Genomic DNA, 19,386 nt, shown 5'->3' with positions numbered 1-19,386 from the left:
AGATTGTGAACGGAATTGATCCAAATTTCTTTGAAGAAAATGTAATCTGCCCCATACCAGCTGAGCTGGAATGAGGGCCGCACCTTCATGAGTACTTAGGAGCTGGCTTTAGGTTTCTATAAGGCTTGGATATATTCCAAACTGGAAATGGTTTCCAAACTGATACCGCTCCTGAGGATGAAGGATCAGGCTTTTGTTCCTTGTTATGAGGAAAGGAACGAAAACGATTATTAGACCTAAATTTACCTTAGATTTTTTATCCTTTGGTAAAAAAGTTCCCTTCCCTCCAGTAACAGTTGAGATAATAGAATCCAACTGAGAACCGAATAATTTATTACCCTGGAAAGAAAGGGAAAGCAAAGTTGACTTAGAAGACATATCAGCATTCCAAGTTTTAAGCCATAAAGCTCTTCTAGCTAAAATAGCTAGAGACATATACCTGACATCAACTCTAATGATATCAAAAGATGGTATCACAAATAAAATTATTAGCATGTTATAGAATAATAATAATGCTATAAAATTATGATCTGTTACTTGTTGCGCTAAAGCTTCTAACCAAAAAGTTGAAGCTGCAGCAACATCCGCTAAAAATATAGCAGGTCTAAGAAGATTACCTGAACATAAGTAAGCTTTTCTTAGAAAGGATTCAATTTTCCTATCTAAAGGATCCTTAAATGAAGTACTATCTGCCGTAGGAATAGTAGTACGTTTAGCAGGAGTAGAGACAGCCCCATAACCTTAGGGATTTTGTCCCAAAAAAACTCTAATCTGTCAGATGGCACAGGATATAATTGCTTAAAACGTTTAGAAGGAGTAAATGAATTACCCAAATTATTCCATTCCCTGGAAATTACTTCAGAAATAGCATCAGGGAGAGAAAACACTTCTGGAATAACTACAGGAGATTTAAAAACCTTATTTAAACGTTTAGATTTAGTATCAAGAGGACCAGAATCCTCTATTTCTAATGCAATTAATACTTATTTAAGTAAAGAACGAATAAATTCCATCTTGAACAAATACAAAGATTTATCAGCATCAACCTCTGAGACAGAAACCTCTGAACCAGAAGAACCATTATCAGTATCAGAATGATGATGTTCATTTAAAAATTCATCTGAAAAAAGAGAAGTTTTAAAAGACTTTTATGTATACTAGAAGGAGAAATAAACAGACATAGCCTTCTTAATGGATTTAAACATAAAATTTCTTATGTTATCAGGAACACTCTGAAAATTAGATGTTGACGGAACAGCAACAGGTAATGTAACAGTACTAAAGGAAATTTTATCTGCATTAATAAGTTTGTCATGACATGCAATACAAACAACAGCTGGAGAAACAGATACCAAAAGTTTATAGTAGATACACTTAGCTTGGTAGCTCCAGCACCGGGCAGCGATTTTCCTGAAGTATCTTCTGACTCAGTTGCAACGTGGAACATCTTGCAATATGTAATAGAAAAAACAACATATAAAGCAAAATTGATCAAATTCCTTAAATGACAGTTTCAGGAATGGGAAAAAAATGCCAGTGAACAAGCTTCTAGCAACCAGAAGCAATAAATAATGAGACTTAAATAATGTGGAGACAAAAATGACGCCCATATTTTTTAGCGCCAAATAAGACGCCCACATTATTTGGCGCCTAAATGCTTTTGGCGCCAAAAATGACGCCACATCCGGAACGCCGACACTTTTGACGCAAAAAAAGTCAAAAAAATGACGCAACTTCCGGCGACACGTATGACGCCGGAAACAGGAAAAAAATTTTGCGCCAAAAAAGTCCGCGCCAAAAATGACGCAATAAAATGAAGCATTTTCAGCCCCCGCGAACCTAACAGCCCACAGGGGAAAAGTCAAATTTTTTAAGGTAAGAAAAAATGATTGATTCAAATGCATTATCCCAAATATGAAACTGACTGTCTGGAAATAAGAAATGTTGAACATCCTGAGTCAAGGCAAATAAATGTTTGAATACATATATTTAGAACTAAAAGTGCCTAACCATAGCTTAGAGTGTCACAGAAAATAAGCTTGCTTACTTACCCCAGGACACTCATCTACATGTTGTAGAAAGCCAAACCAGTACTGAAACGAAAATCAGCAGAGGTAATGGTATATATATAAGAGTATATCGTCGATCTGAAAAGGGAGGTAAGAGATGAATCTCTACGACCGATAACAGAGAACCTATGAAATAGACCCCGTAGAAGGAGATCATTGCATTCAAATAGGCAATACTCTCCTCACATCCCTCTGACATTCACTGCACGCTGAGAGGAAAACCGGGCTCCAACCTGCTGCGGAGCGCATATCAACATAGAATCTAGCACAAACTTACTTCACCACCTCCATAGGAGGCAAAGTTTGTAAAACTGATTTGTGGGTGTGGTGAGGGGTGTATTTATAGGCATTTTAAGGTTTGGGAAACTTTGCCCCTCCTGGTAGGAATGTATATCCCATACGTCACTAGCTCATGGACTCTTGCTAATTACATGAAAGAAATGTGGGTTTAGTATCCCTTTAAGTCTGCAGACAAAGCTAGCCATGGTCATAAAGTGCATTTTTATGCAGTTATCAGTTAAAGTCAATTAGGGACAGATATGTAGCAGTTAGCTTTGAGGAGTCAGCAGGTGCATTTCAAGGTCTGAGAGTTAGACATTTCTCTATTTTCATAGCTAAATTGCATGAAAAGGGAGCACAATAATTAAATATATAATGCAAAGTTGTTTCAGTACATATAACTAAACACGTTACAGAAACATCCTAAGGCAGAGCTTTCCAAACTTTTCATGTTGGTGACACACTTTGTAGACCTACATCATTTCGCGACACAGTAATTCAGTTGTACTAGCAAAAAGGAGGTTAAACTAACTTGTTTTAAAAGATACAGACACATACATAAATTATCTAATAACAAAATGCATTTACAAGTAACAGTATGTATGTGCAAGAATTAAAAAAAGTTTAACAACACCAATAGCTACTTACTATTTTAATGGGATGTATGAGGTTGATGGGATGAACACAGTTTCAGAATATTTGGTGTAATATTAGATAAAGACACTCACATTTCATCATCAAGCATTTTTAAGCTTCCACTTCCTATCCATATATCAAGAGCAGGAGCAGCAATGCACTACTGGGAGCTAGTTGCAAAAAAATCCCACTGACTTCTGACTTCAGCTCAGCATTTAAGCTGCCACCGACTGACCGACTGACTACTGCCCACGCTGCAAACACACTGCTGTTCCACTCATTGGCTACACTTGCATTCACGAGCCAATTAAGGAGACTACACGTGCAGTCAGGAGCCAATGTGCCGCCAAATCCGCCAATGGTAATAGTTTCAGTTCCCACTGAGCTGTGCCAATTGGTTAAGATGATCTGTGACCCACTAGGTATCAATCACATGTCAACCATGTGATATGCGTAGCAGGCAGGTGGAAAGTCAGAAACCAAAAAACAATTTTAAAAAATAAATTTAAATTTAAAAAAAATTGTGCTGAAGCAGGGACACACCTACACACTGCTGCCGACACACTAGTGTGTCCCGACACACAGTTTGGAAAGCACTGTCCTAAGGTGTTAAAGTAACCGGTGTAGCTATATTGTAACTCAAGTTTCCCTCTTACGCACATAACACGTTTTCATAGCTTATCTTCTCTGCTGATGCCAGTTAGAGTTATGAGTAACTAGATTGATCAAACAATGGCTGTGTAGAATATAACAGTTTGTGTGCACTTCCAATTGAAGCTGCGTTTAAAAAGCCTACAGATTTCAAAGTTAAATTACAGGAAAAGGGGATAAAATAAATAATTAAACCTTTTATATTAAAGTCTCAGCATCCACTTAACATAAGGAGACAGCAAAATGTTCTAAATATTTATGTGCAGCCATGTTTAAATATAAGAGCTTAAAACGTACCATCTCGCGTCACCTCTATCACATATAATCCTTCTTCAGTGCCAACCGCAATGCGATCTTGATCTAGGTGAACGATACGAAGCAGTAACATGAGGAGGAGGAATGAAAAGAGAAGAATCAGCGAATGTACAGAGCAGGAGGAACTCAAACCTTGTAATTCTGTAAGTCTAAATCATTTAAATAGCTGTAAAAGTAAATAAAAATTGGTACTAGTATCATTAACTGAAAAAATAAATTATTTAAAAGGGACAGTAAAGTCGAAATCAAACTTACCATTTAGATATATAATGTAATTGTAAACAGCTTCCCAATGTAGTTTCAAATTTGGTTTATTCCTTTGGTATTATTTGTAGGCAAATAGGACCTCAGAAGCGCGCATCTTTATTTAGCAAGCTATGGCAGCAGTGTATACAACTTTGTATAAAATTGTTCAAACATTTTTGAAAATACTGCTGTGTGTCACAGTGCACGTTCCTGAGGTCCTATGCGCCTAAGTGGGTTCACTCTTCAACAAAGGATACAAAGCGAAGAAAAGCAATTTTAATGATAGATTCAATTGGAAACATGTCTAAAATTGCATGTTCTAGCTAGATCATGAAAGTTTAACTGTGACTTTACTGTTCCAATTCATTATCTCAAAAGCACTATAAACAAATGGAAGCTAATTTGATACATTAATTCTGGTGCCTCTATAAACACAACCATCAATAAAAGACAAAGACCATAATGCATTTCTCTTACTAAAAATAATTAGGAAAAGGGAGTTTTGCAAGTTCCTGTAATTTGTCCTCAAATACATATCACGAGCAGGTTGAAAATAGCCTTACCCACAATAGCAGCAGCTACAACTGCTTTAATGAGAGGTAAAGTGCTATCGTAAGCTTCCTGCGGACAGTGCACCTCCTTGTTTTTTAAATGGTTTTTGTGTAGGATCGCCTGCAGCCCTTCCAGGATGCCAACCCATTTCCTCTTCTCAGTTTCACTCTCCGTTAGGATCAGTAGAGACGTGGTGGTCTTTGAAGGGGCCCCAAGAAGAGAAGCTGTCACCTTACCAGCCAAAATGTAAATACATTAGTGAGTGCAATATCCGGGAAGCACGGAATATATATAAATATATACATACATACATACACACACACACACACACACACACATATATATATATATATATATATATATATACACTTGCAAAACATTCATTTGACCCATGTAGGAGAGCAACCTAAACTGTTAGAATATTAGCAATGGTCCAGCCTTCTGTCAATATATACAAAGCAAATGAGCCTTAAAGGGACATGAAACCCCAAAAATGTATTTAGTGTAAGTTAAACAGTCACACTTACCCTAAATATACATGGAATGTCTTTGCGAGTAGCATGTATGACATCTGATGCCAGGACAGAGCTCACAGAAAAGTCTTCATCTCTGAAGTAAAAAGCAAAAATAAATACAAATAAAGAAAAAGAAATGAGTAAAAAATAAAATAAATAAATATATATAGGATCAAAATTAAAAATTGTACATAATAAGACAATGATTTAACACCTACTCTGAATTTCAAATAAACAGATTTTTTTCAGACAAATGTATTTTTTCTCCCATTTCCGGCCCCCTGTATTATGTAACAGACATCAGCCAATCAAAGACTAGTATACTTATACCCTGTGCGCTTGTCACAGAAAGTGTGTATATAAAAAGACAAAATTTGATATTGGAAGTAAATTGGAAAGTGTCCTAAAACTGCATGCTCTTACTGATTTATAAAAGTTTATTGTGACTTGAGTGTCCCTTTAATAACATGAAAATGCTGAATACGTAAGAAAAGAAAAACACTAACAGCAGAATAGGTTATAAATGATGAACTGTTTGCCTCTGTACAATGTCCCTTTAAAGGGACACTCAAGTTAAAATAAACTTATGATTCAGAAAGAGCAGCAGTTTTAAGACACTTTCCAATTTACTTCCATTTGCACAGTCTTTTTATATTCACACTTTCTAGGGAACAAGGTCCTACTGAGCATGTGCACAAGCTAACAGAGTATACGTATACTAGTCTGTTATTGGCTAATGTCTATCACATGATACAGGGGCCAGAAAATGGGAGGGAAAAAAAAAATTTGACCGGAAAAAACAAATCTACTGTTTATTTGATATTCAGAGTAAGTGTTATTGCTTAGTCTTATTATTATTATGCACTTGTTAATTATGCGAATCTACTGTGTTTAGTGGTCCTTCAATGAGATCTATATGGATTTTACATATACATGGTGCACCTGTACTAAATCTCATTTAATTCAATTCATTCTGCTTCAGGTTATGCCATTTGCATTCTCCTTTGGGTGGTGCAATATTTTGCTTGCATCACTCACCTTGCTGTTATGTAGAGTAAAGAATAAAATACATACCTGAGGTCCACAACTTGGCTGGCAATGACACCAGGCTGTGTAGACTTTCCCTCTGGGACATCGTACAAAAAGAGCTTGCAGTCACACACCATAGCATACGCCCTTTGCCAGCCTTTTTTTACTCCCGTGGGCTTTGGAATCTATCACAGATCAATAGTTAAAATGAAAACACTGAATTATAGTTATCCTCTAGCAAACAAAACACCACCACATCATATTAGTGCAGAGTAAGTGACTTATTGTGCCAGGTATATTTTTACGTGTTATTCCATCAATACTATGAAGCTGCCTTCGTTTACAATTTTTAGGATCTGTTCACAAAAATGCCTTTAAGAATACCCTTCCTGTGAACACACCATATGTATTAATGAACTGTTCACGGTTTCATACAAAGTGCTTTCGGTTTCCTCATCAGAAAACGAATATGATATTAAAGAGTTGTAATTATTTTATGCAGGTGCCCTACTGAATTCCCAATTTGCTTAGAAGACCATGAGCCCATTACAGAAAACTAAGACAAGAATCTGCTGTACAGAAAATAGGATGGATTAATAGCTTTTTATGTGTGAAGGGATAATCCACTGCTTAAATTGTGTAAACTGACTAACAATGCCTCTAGTACTACTAAAGTTCTGGGCAGGTCAAGCAGAGAGTGAAGTTGTGACAATTTATATGAATTTAAACTATGTAAAAAGCCACAAGTCAAAACCAGATTTGTTTAAAAGGTCAAATTTGGAATCCACATGAATGCATTTCAGTTTTTAAAAGAAGCATTTTTGTAATAAACATATCAAAATGCTTCTAATAAAAGCTAGAGTTGTTTCAAACGTGTATTTAAGTATGCTCTGTGCACCAACATTTTAGCCTAATGTGCTTGTACCATCAGGTAATGACTCAATTTGTTAATTGCTGACATTATACAAGCCCCACTGGCACTCTGAGCAGCTGAAGTTTTTTAAATACTGGTGTGCTGAGAATATCTAGCTATGCTTCACATGCACTTGCAGAGCTAAATGTTAACACTAAAACATAAAATATGCTTACCTGATGTTATTCCATCGTGGGGAGGAGAGTCCACTGCTTCATTCATCACTTGTGGGAAATAAGAACCTGGCCACCAGGAGGCAGCAGACACCCCAGCCAAAGGCTTAAATACCTCCCCCCACTTCCCTCATCCCACAGTCATTCTGCCAAGGAAACAAGGAACAGTAGGAGAAATATCAGGGTACAAATGATGCCAGAAGAACAAAAATAAATTTAGGTCCGCCCACCGGAGAACGGGCGGGTGAAGTGGACTCTCCTCCCCATGATGGAAATGAAATAATCAGGTAAGCATAATTTATGTTTTCCATCTAAAGGGGAGGAGAGTCCACTGCTTCATTCATCACTTGTGGGAACAAATACCCAAGCTCTAGAGGACACTGAATGTAGAAAACGGGAGTGTAAAGGATGCGGACCCTATACTGAGGGCACCACAGCCTGTAGAACCTTTCTCCTAAAAGCTGCTTCCGCCGAAGCAAAAACGTAAACTTTGTAAAACTTTGCAAAAGTATGTAAGGATGACCAGGTTGCTGCCTTACAAATCTGCTCCATAGAGGCCTCATTCTTAAAGGCCCAAGAAGAGCCTTAGAAAACCTTAGAAATTTTAAGTGATCTTTGTGGATTGGAACATAAAGGTAAGCATCCTTCAGGTCTATAGTCGTCATGAATTCCTCTTGAACCAGGGGGCAAAATTGACCTGATCGTCTCCATCTTGAACGATGGGACTGACAAAACTTTAGGTCCAGAATTGGACGAAACGTGCCCTCCTTTTTTGGGACCACGAAAAGGTTTGAATAATACCCTAGACCTCTTTCTGCCGGAGGAACTGGGACGTTTACCCAAAGAGATGAGATTCCTCACACACCCCAGGAAGGCGTCTCTCTTTTCTGGTTTTGAAGAGATTTTTGACAGGAGGAACCTGCCTCTGGGAGGATACGATTTAAAAACCTATCCTGTACCCCTGGGCGATGACCTCCAGAACCCACGGGTCTGTAACGTCTCCCCTCCAGGCCCCCACAAAAAACATAATTTATGTAAGAACTTACCTGATAAATTCATTTCTTTCATATTAACAAGAGTCCATGAGCTAGTGACGTATGGGATATACATTCCTACCAGGAGGGGCAAAGTTTCCCAAACCTTAAAATGCCTATAAATACACCCCTCACCACACCCACAAATCAGTTTAACGAATAGCCAAGAAGTGGGGTGATAAGAAAAAGTGCGAAGCATATAAAATAAGGAATTGGAATAATTGTGCTTTATACAAAAAAATCATAACCACCACAAAAAAGGGTGGGCCTCATGGACTCTTGTTAATATGAAAGAAATGAATTTATCAGGTAAGTTCTTACATAAATTATGTTTTCTTTCATGTAATTAACAAGAGTCCATGAGCTAGTGACGTATGGGATAATGACTACCCAAGATGTGGATCTTTCCACACAAGAGTCACTAGAGAGGGAGGGATAAAATAAAGACAGCCAATTCCTGCTGAAAATAATCCACACCCAAAATAAAGTTTAACAAAAAACATAAGCAGAAGATTCAAACTGAAACCGCTGCCTGAAGAACTTTTCTACCAAAAACTGCTTCAGAAGAAGAAAATACATCAAAATGGTAGAATTTAGTAAAAGTATGCAAAGAAGACCAAGTTGCTGCTTTGCAGATCTGGTCAACCGAAGCTTCATTCCTAAACGCCCAGGAAGTAGATACTGACCTAGTAGAATGAGCTGTAATTCTTTGAGGCGGAGATTTACCCGACTCAACATAGGCAAGATGAATTAAAGATTTCAACCAAGATGCCAAAGAAATGGCAGAAGCTTTCTGGCCTTTCCTAGAACCGGAAAAGATAACAAATAGACTAGAAGTCTTACGGAAAGATTTCGTAGCTTCAACATAATATTTCAAAGCTCTAACAACATCCAAAGAATGCAATGATTTCTCCTTAGAATTCTTAGGATTAGGACATAATGAAGGAACCACAATTTCTCTACTAATGTTGTTGGAATTCACAACTTTAGGTAAAAATTCAAAAGAAGTTCGCAACACCGCCTTATCCTGATGAAAAATCAGAAAAGGAGACTCACACGAAAGAGCAGATAATTCAGAAACTCTTCTAGCAGAAGAGATGGCCAAAAGGAACAAAACTTTCCAAGAAAGTAATTTAATGTCCAATGAATGCATAGGTTCAAACGGAGGAGCTTGAAGAGCTCCCAGAACCAAATTCAAACTCCAAGGAGGAGAAATTGACTTAATGACAGGTTTTATACGAACCAAAGCTTGTACAAAACAATGAATATCAGGAAGAATAGCAATCTTTCTGTGAAAAAGAACAGAAAGAGCAGAGATTTGTCCTTTCAAAGAACTTGCGGACAAACCCTTATCCAAACCATCCTGAAGAAATTGTAAAATTCTCGGTATTCTAAAAGAATGCCAAGAAAAATGATGAGAAAGACACCATGAAATATAAGTCTTCCAGACTCTATAATATATCTCTCGAGATACAGATTTACGAGCCTGTAACATAGTATTAATCACGGAGTCAGAGAAACCTCTATGACCAAGAATCAAGCGTTCAATCTCCATACCTTTAAATTTAAGGATTTCAGATCCGGATGGAAAAAAGGACCTTGTGACAGAAGGTCTGGTCTTAACGGAAGAGTCCATGGCTGGCAAGATGCCATCCGGACAAGATCCGCATACCAAAACCTGTGAGGCCATGCCGGAGCTATTAGCAGAACAAACGAGCATTCCCTCAGAATCTTGGAGATTACTCTTGGAAGAAGAACTAGAGGCGGAAAGATATAGGCAGGATGATACTTCCAAGGAAGTGATAATGCATCCACTGCCTCCGCCTGAGGATCCCGGGATCTGGACAGATACCTGGAAAGTTTCTTGTTTAGATGAGAGGCCATCAGATCTATCTCTGGGAGCCCCCACAATTGAACAATCTGAAGAAATACCTCTGGGTGAAGAGACCATTCGCCCGGATGCAACGTTTGGCGACTGAGATAATCCGCTTCCCAATTGTCTACACCTGGGATATGAACCGCAGAGATTAGACAGGAGCTGGATTCCGCCCAAACCAAAATTCGAGATACTTCTTTCATAGCCAGAGGACTGTGAGTCCCTCCTTGATGATTGATGTATGCCACAGTTGTGACATTGTCTGTCTGAAAACAAATGAACGATTCTCTCTTCAGAAGAGGCCAAAACTGAAGAGCTCTGAAAATTGCACGGAGTTCCAAAATATTGATCGGTAATCTCACCTCCTGAGATTCCCAAACTCCTTGTGCCGTCAGAGATCCCCACACAGCTCCCCAACCTGTGAGACTTGCATCTGTTGAAATTACAGTCCAGGTCGGAAGAACAAAAGAAGCCCCCTGAATTAAACGATGGTGATTTGTCCACCACGTTAGAGAGTGTCGAACAATCGGTTTTAAAGATATTAATTGAGATATCTTCGTGTAATCCCTGCACCATTGGTTCAGCATACAGAGCTGAAGAGGTCGCATGTGAAAACGAGCAAAGGGGATCGCGTCCGATGCAGCAGTCATAAGACCTAGAATTTCCATGCATAAGGCTACCGAAGGGAATGATTGTGACTGAAGGTTTCGACAAGCTGTAATCAATTTTAGACGTCTCTTGTCTGTTAAAGACAGAGTCATGGACACTGAATCTATCTGGAAACCCAGAAAGGTTACCCTTGTTTGAGGAATCAAAGAACTTTTTGGTAAATTGATCCTCCAACCATGATCTTGAAGAAACAACACAAGTCGATTCGTATGAGACTCTGCTAAATGTAAAGACGGAGCAAGTACCAAGATATCGTCCAAATAAGGAAATACCACAATACCCTGTTCTCTGATTACAGACAGAAGGGCACCGAGAATCTTTGTGAAAATTCTTGGAGCTGTAGCAAGGCCAAACGGTAGAGCCACAAATTGGTAATGCTTGTCTAGAAAAGAGAATCTCAGGAACTGATAATGATCTGGATGAATCGGAATATGCAGATATGCATCCTGTAAATCTATTGTGGACATATAATTCCCTTGCTGAACAAAAGGCAATATAGTCCTTACAGTTACCATCTTGAACGTTGGTATCCTTACATAACGATTCAATAATTTTAGATCCAGAACTGGTCTGAAGGAATTCTCCTTCTTTGGTACAATGAAGAGATTTGAATAAAACCCCATCCCCTGTTCCGGAACTGGAACTGGCATAATTACTCCAGCCAACTCTAGATCTGAAACACAATTCAGAAATGCTTGAGCTTTCACTGGATTTACTGGGACATGGGAAAGAAAAAATCTCTTTGCAGGAGGTCTCATCTTGAAACCAATTCTGTACCCTTCTGAAACAATGTTCTGAATCCAAAGATTGTGAACAGATTTGATCCAAATTTCTTTGAAAAAACGTAACCTGCCCCCTACCAGCTGAACTGGAATGAGGGCCGTACCTTCATGTGAACTTAGAAGCAGGCTTTGCCTTTCTAGCAGGCTTGGATTTATTCCAGACTGGAGATGGTTTCCAAACTGAAACTGCTCCTGAGGACGAAGGATCAGGCTTTTGTTCTTTGTTGAAACGAAAGGAACGAAAACGATTGTTAGCCCTGTTTTTACCTTTAGATTTTTTATCCTGTGGTAAAAAAGTTCCTTTCCCACCAGTAACAGTTGAAATAATAGAATCCAACTGAGAACCAAATAATTTGTTTCCCTGGAAAGAAATGGAAAGTAGAGTTGATTTAGAAGCCATATCAGCATTCCAAGTCTTAAGCCATAAAGCTCTTCTGGCTAAGATAGCCAGAGACATAAATCTAACATCAACTCTAATAATATCAAAAATGGCATCACAGATGAAATTATTAGCATGCTGGAGAAGAATAATAATATCATGAGAATCACGATTTGTTACTTGTTGCGCTAGAGTTTCCAACCAAAAAGTTGAAGCTGCAGCAACATCAGCCAATGATATAGCAGGTCTAAGAAGATTACCTGAACATAGATAAGCTTTTCTTAGAAAAGATTCAATTTTTCTATCTAAAGGATCCTTAAACGAGGTACCATCTGACGTAGGAATGGTAGTACGTTTAGCAAGGGTAGAAATAGCCCCATCAACTTTAGGGATTTTGTCCCAAAATTCTAACCTGTCAGGCGGAACAGGATATAATTGCTTAAAACGTTTAGAAGGAGTAAATGAATTACCCAATTTATCCCATTCCTTAGCAATTACTGCAGAAATAGCATTAGGAACAGGAAAGACTTCTGGAATAACCGCAGGAGCTTTAAAAACCTTATCCAAACGTATAGAATTAGTATCAAGAGGACTAGAATCCTCTATTTCTAAAGCAATTAGTACTTCTTTAAGTAAAGAGCGAATAAATTCCATCTTAAATAAATATGAAGATTTATCAGCATCAATCTCTGAGACAGAATCCTCTGAACTAGAAGAGTCCAAAGAATCAGAATGATGGTGTTCATTTAAAAATTCATCTGTAGAGAGAGAAGATTTAAAAGACTTTTTACGTTTACTAGAAGGAGAAATAACAGACAAAGCCTTCTTTATGGATTCAGAAACAAAATCTCTTATGTTATCAGGAACATTCTGCACCTTAGATGTTGAGGGAACTGCAACAGGCAATGGTACATCACTAAAGGAAATATTATCTGCTTTAACAAGTTTGTCATGACAATTAATACAAACAACAGCTGGAGAAATAGCTACCAAAAGTTTACAGCAGATACACTTAGCTTTGGTAGATCCAGCAGGCAGTGGTTTTCCTGTAGTATCTTCTGGCTCAGATGCAACGTGAGACATCTTGCAATATGTAAGAGAAAAAACAACATATAAAGCAAAATAAATCAAATTCCTTATAAGACAGTTTCAGGAATGGGAAAAAAATGCCAAACATCAAGCTTCTAGCAACCAGAAGCAAATGAAAATGAGACTGAAATAATGTGGAGACAAAAGCGACGCCCATATTTTTTGGCGCCAAATAAGACGCCCACATTATTTGGCGCCTAAATGCTTTTGGCGCCAAAAATGACGCCACATCCGGAACGCCGACATTTTTGGCGCAAAATAACGTCAAAAAATGACGCAACTTCCGGCGACACGTATGACGCCGGAAACGGAAATGAATTTTTGCGCCAAAAAAATCCGCGCCAAAAATGACGCAATAAAATGAAGCATTTTCAGCCCCCGCGAGCCTAACAGCCCACAGGGAAAAAAGTCAAATTTTTGAGGTAAGACAAAATATGATAATTTAAAGCATAATCCCAAATATGAAACTGACTGTCTGGAAATAAGGAAAGTTGAACATTCTGAGTCAAGGCAAATAAATGTTTGAATACATATATTTAGAACTTTATAAATAAAGTGCCCAACCATAGCTTAGAGTGTCACAGAAAATAAGACTTACTTACCCCAGGACACTCATCTACATGTTTGTAGAAAGCCAAACCAGTACTGAAACGAGAATCAGTAGAGGAAATGGTAAATATAAGAGTATATCGTCGATCTGAAAAGGGAGGTAAGAGATGAATCTCTACGACCGATAACAGAGAACCTTATGAAATAGACCCCGTAGAAGGAGATCACTGCATTCAATAGGCAATACTCTCCTCACATCCCTCTGACATTCACTGCACGCTGAGAGGAAAACCGGGCTCCAACTTGCTGCGGAGCGCATATCAACGTAGAATCTAGCACAAACTTACTTCACCACCTCCCTTGGAGGCAAAGTTTGTAAAACTGATTTGTGGGTGTGGTGAGGGGTGTATTTATAGGCATTTTAAGGTTTGGGAAACTTTGCCCCTCCTGGTAGGAATGTATATCCCATACGTCACTAGCTCATGGACTCTTGTTAATTACATGAAAGAAAGATATAGTCTGCCCCCTACCTGGTCCAAGGACGGGTCCTGGGCCGCCCCTTCTTGCTGACTTTGACTCGGCAGGATTCTTGTTCTGCTTGGACTTATTCTATGAGTTTGCTGGCTTCCAAGATCCCTTGGATTGCTCAGATTTTGTGGAAGGTTGCTGGCGCTGAGACTTGTCTGCACGAAAGGAAAGAAAAGTAGATCCCTTAGGTTTGGCTTTCTTATCCTGAGGAAAGAAGGAGCCCTTGCCACCCGTGACAGTAGATATGATAGAATACAGGCCCAGGCCAAAGAAAACCTTCCCCTTGAATAGTAGGGAAAGCAAGCGAGACTTAGACATCATGTCAGCAGACCACGATTTTAGCCAGAGAGCCCTGCAAGCTAAAACAGAAAACCCTGATGCCTTAGCCTTCAGGCGAATAATCTGCATGTTAGCATCACAAATGAACGAATGCGCTATCCTTAAGGGTTTGATTTGATCCAAAATCTCATCGAGGGGGGACTCCACCGCGACCATTGGAAAACAAACCCCGTTAGTTGGAACATCTTCCGCAACATGGACTCCATCTTTTTAACCATGGGTTCCTTAGCGAGCGTGGAGATAGCACCATCCACCTTAGGGATGGTTCTCCACAGTTCAAGCTGCGCGTCCGGAACAAGGAAAAGCTTCTTAAAAGAAGACGAGGGAGAAAAGTGCGAACCCAGTTTCTCCCATTCATTCATAATGTTCACCATTTTGATAGGAACCGGGAAGGCCTGGGGCACTACTCTGCCCTCGTAAACCCTATCCAGTTTAAGAATCGAAGGCTCCTCCGGTAGTTTCGGTTCTGGAACCTCCAGCGTAGCAAGCACTTCCTTCAGCAGGAGGCCTAGAAGTAGCCGATTCCGACTCAGAAGCGACATCCTCCGATAAGTCGGAATTGTCCTCCTCTGTGGATAATCTGTCCGAAGACCCCTGAGATGGATAGCAGTGCTGTACCTTCCGCTTGCGCTTAGTAGGACAAGGCATCGCATTTATGGCCGCAGAAACCACCGTCTGCAACTGATCGGCGAAGTCTGGAGGCCAAAGGGCCCCTCCTGCAGGAGGATTAATAGTGCCCTGGGGAACTACTTGTGTAATTGGAGATGCTTGTAGGAAACGCACCTTGCGGGACGGAGAACCCTCAGAGATGGACGGCTCAGTTGTACTAAATACATTATGTACATTAAAATCCCCCCTGTTCCATAACCCCCTTCCCAGGGTATTACCCTAAATTCTATACAGATAAAAGGAGTCACACTGTGACCCTGTCTTCTTGCGTTATCACATACAGTTGTGCTCATAAGTTTACATACCCTGGCAGAATTTATGATTTCTTGGCTATTTTTCAGAGAATATGAATAACACAAAAACTTTTCTTTCACTCATGGTTAGTGTTTGGCTGAAGCCATTTATTATTAATCAACTGTGTTTACTCTTTTTAAATCATAATGACAACAGAAACTACCCAAATGACCCTGATCAAAAGTTTACATACCCTGGTGCTTTTGGCTTGATAACATGCACACAAGTTGACACAAAGGGGTTTGAATGGCTATTAAAGGTAACCATCCTCACCTGTGATCTGTTTGCTAGTAATTAGTGTGTGTGTGAATAAAAGGTCAATGAGTTTCTGGACTCCTGACAGACCCTTGCATCTTTCATCCAGTGCTGCACTGAGGTTTCTGGATTCTGAGTCATGGGGAAAGCAAAAGAATTGTCAAATGATCTGCGGGAAAAGGTAGTTGAACTGTATAAAACAGGAAAGGGATATAAAATCCAAGGAATTGAGAATACAAATCAGCAGTGTTCAAACTCTAATCAAGAAGTGGAAAATGAGGGGTTCTGTTGAAACCAAACCACGGTCAGGTAGACCAACTAATATGTCAGCTACAACTGCCAGGAAAATTGTTCGGGATGCAAAGACAAACCCACAAATAACTTCAGGTGAAATACAGGACTCTCTGAAAACATGTGGTGTGGCTGTTTCAAGATGCACAATAAGGAGGCACTTGAAGAAAGATGGGCTGCATGGTCGAGTCACCAGAAGAAAGCGATTACTATGCAAATGCCACAAAGTGATCCTGCTTACAATATGCCAAACAGCACAGAGACAAGCCTCAAACCTTCTGGCACAAAAGTCATTTGGAGTGATGAGACCAAAATTTAGCTTTTTGGCCACAATCATAAACGCTACATTTGTAAAGGAGTCAACAAGGCGTATGATGAAAGGTACACCATTCCTACTGTAAAACACGGAGGTGGATCGCTGATGTTTTGGGGATGTGTGAGCTACAAAGGCACAGGAAATTTGGTCAGAATTGATGGCAAGATGAATGCAGTATGTTATCAAAAAATACTGGAGGAAAATTTGCATTCATCAGCCCGAAAGCTGTACATGGGACGTACTTGGACATTCCAACATGACAATGATCCTAAACACAAGGCCAAGTCCACCTGTCTGGCTACAGCATAATAAAGTGAAGGTTCTGGAGTGGCCATCTCAGTCTCCTGACCTCAATATCATTGAGCCACTCTGGGGAGATCTCAAACGTGCAGTTCATGCAAGACAGCCCAGGAATTTGCAGGAACTGGAGGCTTTTTGCCAGGAAGAATGGGCAGCTTTACCATCTGAGAAGATAAGGAGCCTCATCCACAATTACCACAAAAGACTCCAAGCTGTCATTGATGTTAAAGGGGGCAATACACGGTATTAAGAACTGGGGTATGTAAACTTTTGATCAGTGTCATTTGGGTAGTTTCTGTTGTCATTATGATTTAAAAAGAGTAAACACAGCTTGATTAATAAATAGCTTAAGCCAAACACTAACCATGAGTGAAAGAAAAGTTTTTGTGTTATCATTCATATTCTCTGAAAAACGGTTCTTCACGTGTGACAGGTTAGTAGTGTCGCTCCGGACATGGACTTGAGAGAATAAAAGCAGGCAGCGAAACTCGTCAACGCTGATTGCTTAAGGAGCTGTTCTGGACTATAACTTTCACCCATGCTCTCACTGAGAGGCTGATAGGACTACTTAAAACTCCAGTCCCATTGTGAAGAGTACTACCCTCCATAAGAGACTACTCCGAATCTTCCGACACTTCTCTGTCAACCTCCTGTGACGAAAGGCAAAGAATGACTGGGGGATGAGGGAAGTGGGGGAGGTGTTTAAGCCTTTGGCTGGGGTGTCTTTACCTCCTCCTAGTGGCCAGGTTCTTATTTCCCAAGTGATGAATGAAGCAGTGGACTCTCCGCCCCTTTAGATGGAAAACAGTGATAGCTTTTACTAGAATAATTTTTACCACTACATATAAATTGCAAATATGTTTCTATTCAAAATATGTCATCTGTGAATTTCAATTTTGACCAAATTGTCCCTTTAATGTAAAGCATTTCAGCATGACAAAGATACACACATTAAACAGAACAGTTATCTTTCAATAAAGCAGAAAGAGAGAGAAAACTTGCTTACCCTCACGTAGCCCTTGTACGCTGTTCCTATACCTCTTTGCACATCCACCCCAAGAGGCCTTTTGGACTGTTCTGCTGGGATAGGACAGACCTGAGGGGCACTTTCCTTACACAAGACATGGCAAGCAAAGGGACACACTAAAGTAAGATACAAATGTACAGTTATACAGTCAGACCTGTTAAAGGGACACACTAAAGTAAGATACAAATGTACAGTTATACAGTCAGACCTGTTAAAGGGACACACTAAAGTAAGATACAAATGTACAGTTATACAGTCAGACCTGTTAAAGGGACACACTAAAGTAAGATACAAATGTACAGTTATACAGTCAGACCTGTTAAAGGGACACACTAAAGTAAGATACAAATGTACAGTTATACAGTCAGACCTGTCAAAGGGACACTCAAGTCAAAATAAACTTTTATGATTCAGATAGAGCAGCAGTTGTAAGACACTTTCCAATTTACTTCCATGATCAAATTTTTCAGTCTTTTTATATTCACACTTTCTGGAGAACAAGATCCTACTGAGCATGTGCAGAAGCTCACAGGGTATACGTATATTAGTCTGTGATTGGCTGATGTCGGTCACATGATACAGGGGGCCGGAAAATGGGAGAAAAATTTAATTTGTTGAAAAAAAAAAAAAATCTACAGCTTATTGCATCGTCTTTTAGTACTTGTTAATTAAGTAATTCTATTGCGCGGAGTGGTCCTTTAAGCTTTATAAATATATTAAAGAGACAAGAAAAAGCTAAATATTTCTTTCATAATTCAGACAGAGCATACAATTTGGAAAAACTTTCCAATTTATTTAATTATCTTGGTATTTTTTGTTGAAAAAACAGCAATATACTACTGGGTGCTAGCTGAACACATTGGTGACCCAATGATAAGAGACATATACCAGCAGCTAGCTCCCAGCAGTAGTGTATTGTCACGCCTGAGCCTACACAGGTATGATTTTTTAGCAAAGGATAATAAGCGAACAAAGCAAATTGGATAATATAAGCAAATCCAAAAGTTTTTTAATATTATATCTGAATAATGAAAGAAAAAATGTGGGTCTCATGTTCCTTTAAAGTTTAATGCCACTGCAAAACATGCAGAAAAAAAATGCCTGCTACATACTCAAAATACCGTATCAACGCAATTAATCAGATTTACTCACCTTCACATGCATAGCCTTGCCGCACTAATCCAACCATTATCGACGTACAGTGAGAGCATTGGGTCGGACTTGTAAATGACTTCATGGTAAGCTGGTGGGCTTTGGGCTGGCGATGAAAACAAAACATTATAGAGCTAGTTTGTCTACATCAGCTTCACTTTAGGCTAATACAGCTTTATAAAACGCATTGACAAACACTTGGCAATATGTAATGGTTTCAGATCTATGGGTGGCAATTAAACATTTCTCTTACAGACCCTTCTTACATGTCAAGGATACAATCGTATGCACTCACCTTTGGGATGGACAGGGAGAGGGGTGTAAAGGTAGGAGTAGGAGCAGGTGGTGTCCGTGCTTGAGACCTTATGGGTTCCTGGAGCAGGAAAAACATTTGGTTGTCAGAAGCTGTCCCTACAGGCAGCAGAACGAACATTTACAGACAAGTATGATTACAGCTGC

The 19,386-nt window shown here is 39.3% G+C and overlaps 1 protein-coding gene across 4 annotated transcripts in view; it reads right to left on the bottom strand.

Moving 5' to 3' along the window:
* CDC42BPB (CDC42 binding protein kinase beta) overlaps positions 1-19,386 on the bottom strand; it is a 422,828-nt gene that overhangs the window by 83,380 nt on the left and 320,062 nt on the right. For all 4 annotated transcript variants that reach the window (XM_053697422.1, XM_053697423.1, XM_053697424.1 and 1 more), the window contains 7 exons: positions 19,223-19,300; positions 18,928-19,033; positions 17,755-17,891; positions 6,338-6,477; positions 5,276-5,357; positions 4,760-4,979; positions 3,933-3,995 (listed from right to left, as the gene is read on the bottom strand). In XM_053697422.1, the coding sequence (XP_053553397.1) occupies positions 3,933-3,995; positions 4,760-4,979; positions 5,276-5,357; positions 6,338-6,477; positions 17,755-17,891; positions 18,928-19,033; positions 19,223-19,300 (826 nt within the window). The remainder of the gene's footprint in view (positions 1-3,932; positions 3,996-4,759; positions 4,980-5,275; positions 5,358-6,337; positions 6,478-17,754; positions 17,892-18,927; positions 19,034-19,222; positions 19,301-19,386) is intronic.

This window comes from Bombina bombina, chromosome 1 (genome assembly GCF_027579735.1).
Source record: "Bombina bombina isolate aBomBom1 chromosome 1, aBomBom1.pri, whole genome shotgun sequence".
Classification (NCBI taxonomy): Eukaryota; Metazoa; Chordata; class Amphibia; order Anura; family Bombinatoridae; genus Bombina; species Bombina bombina.
This window is presented reverse-complemented; position numbering and strand designations above follow the sequence as displayed.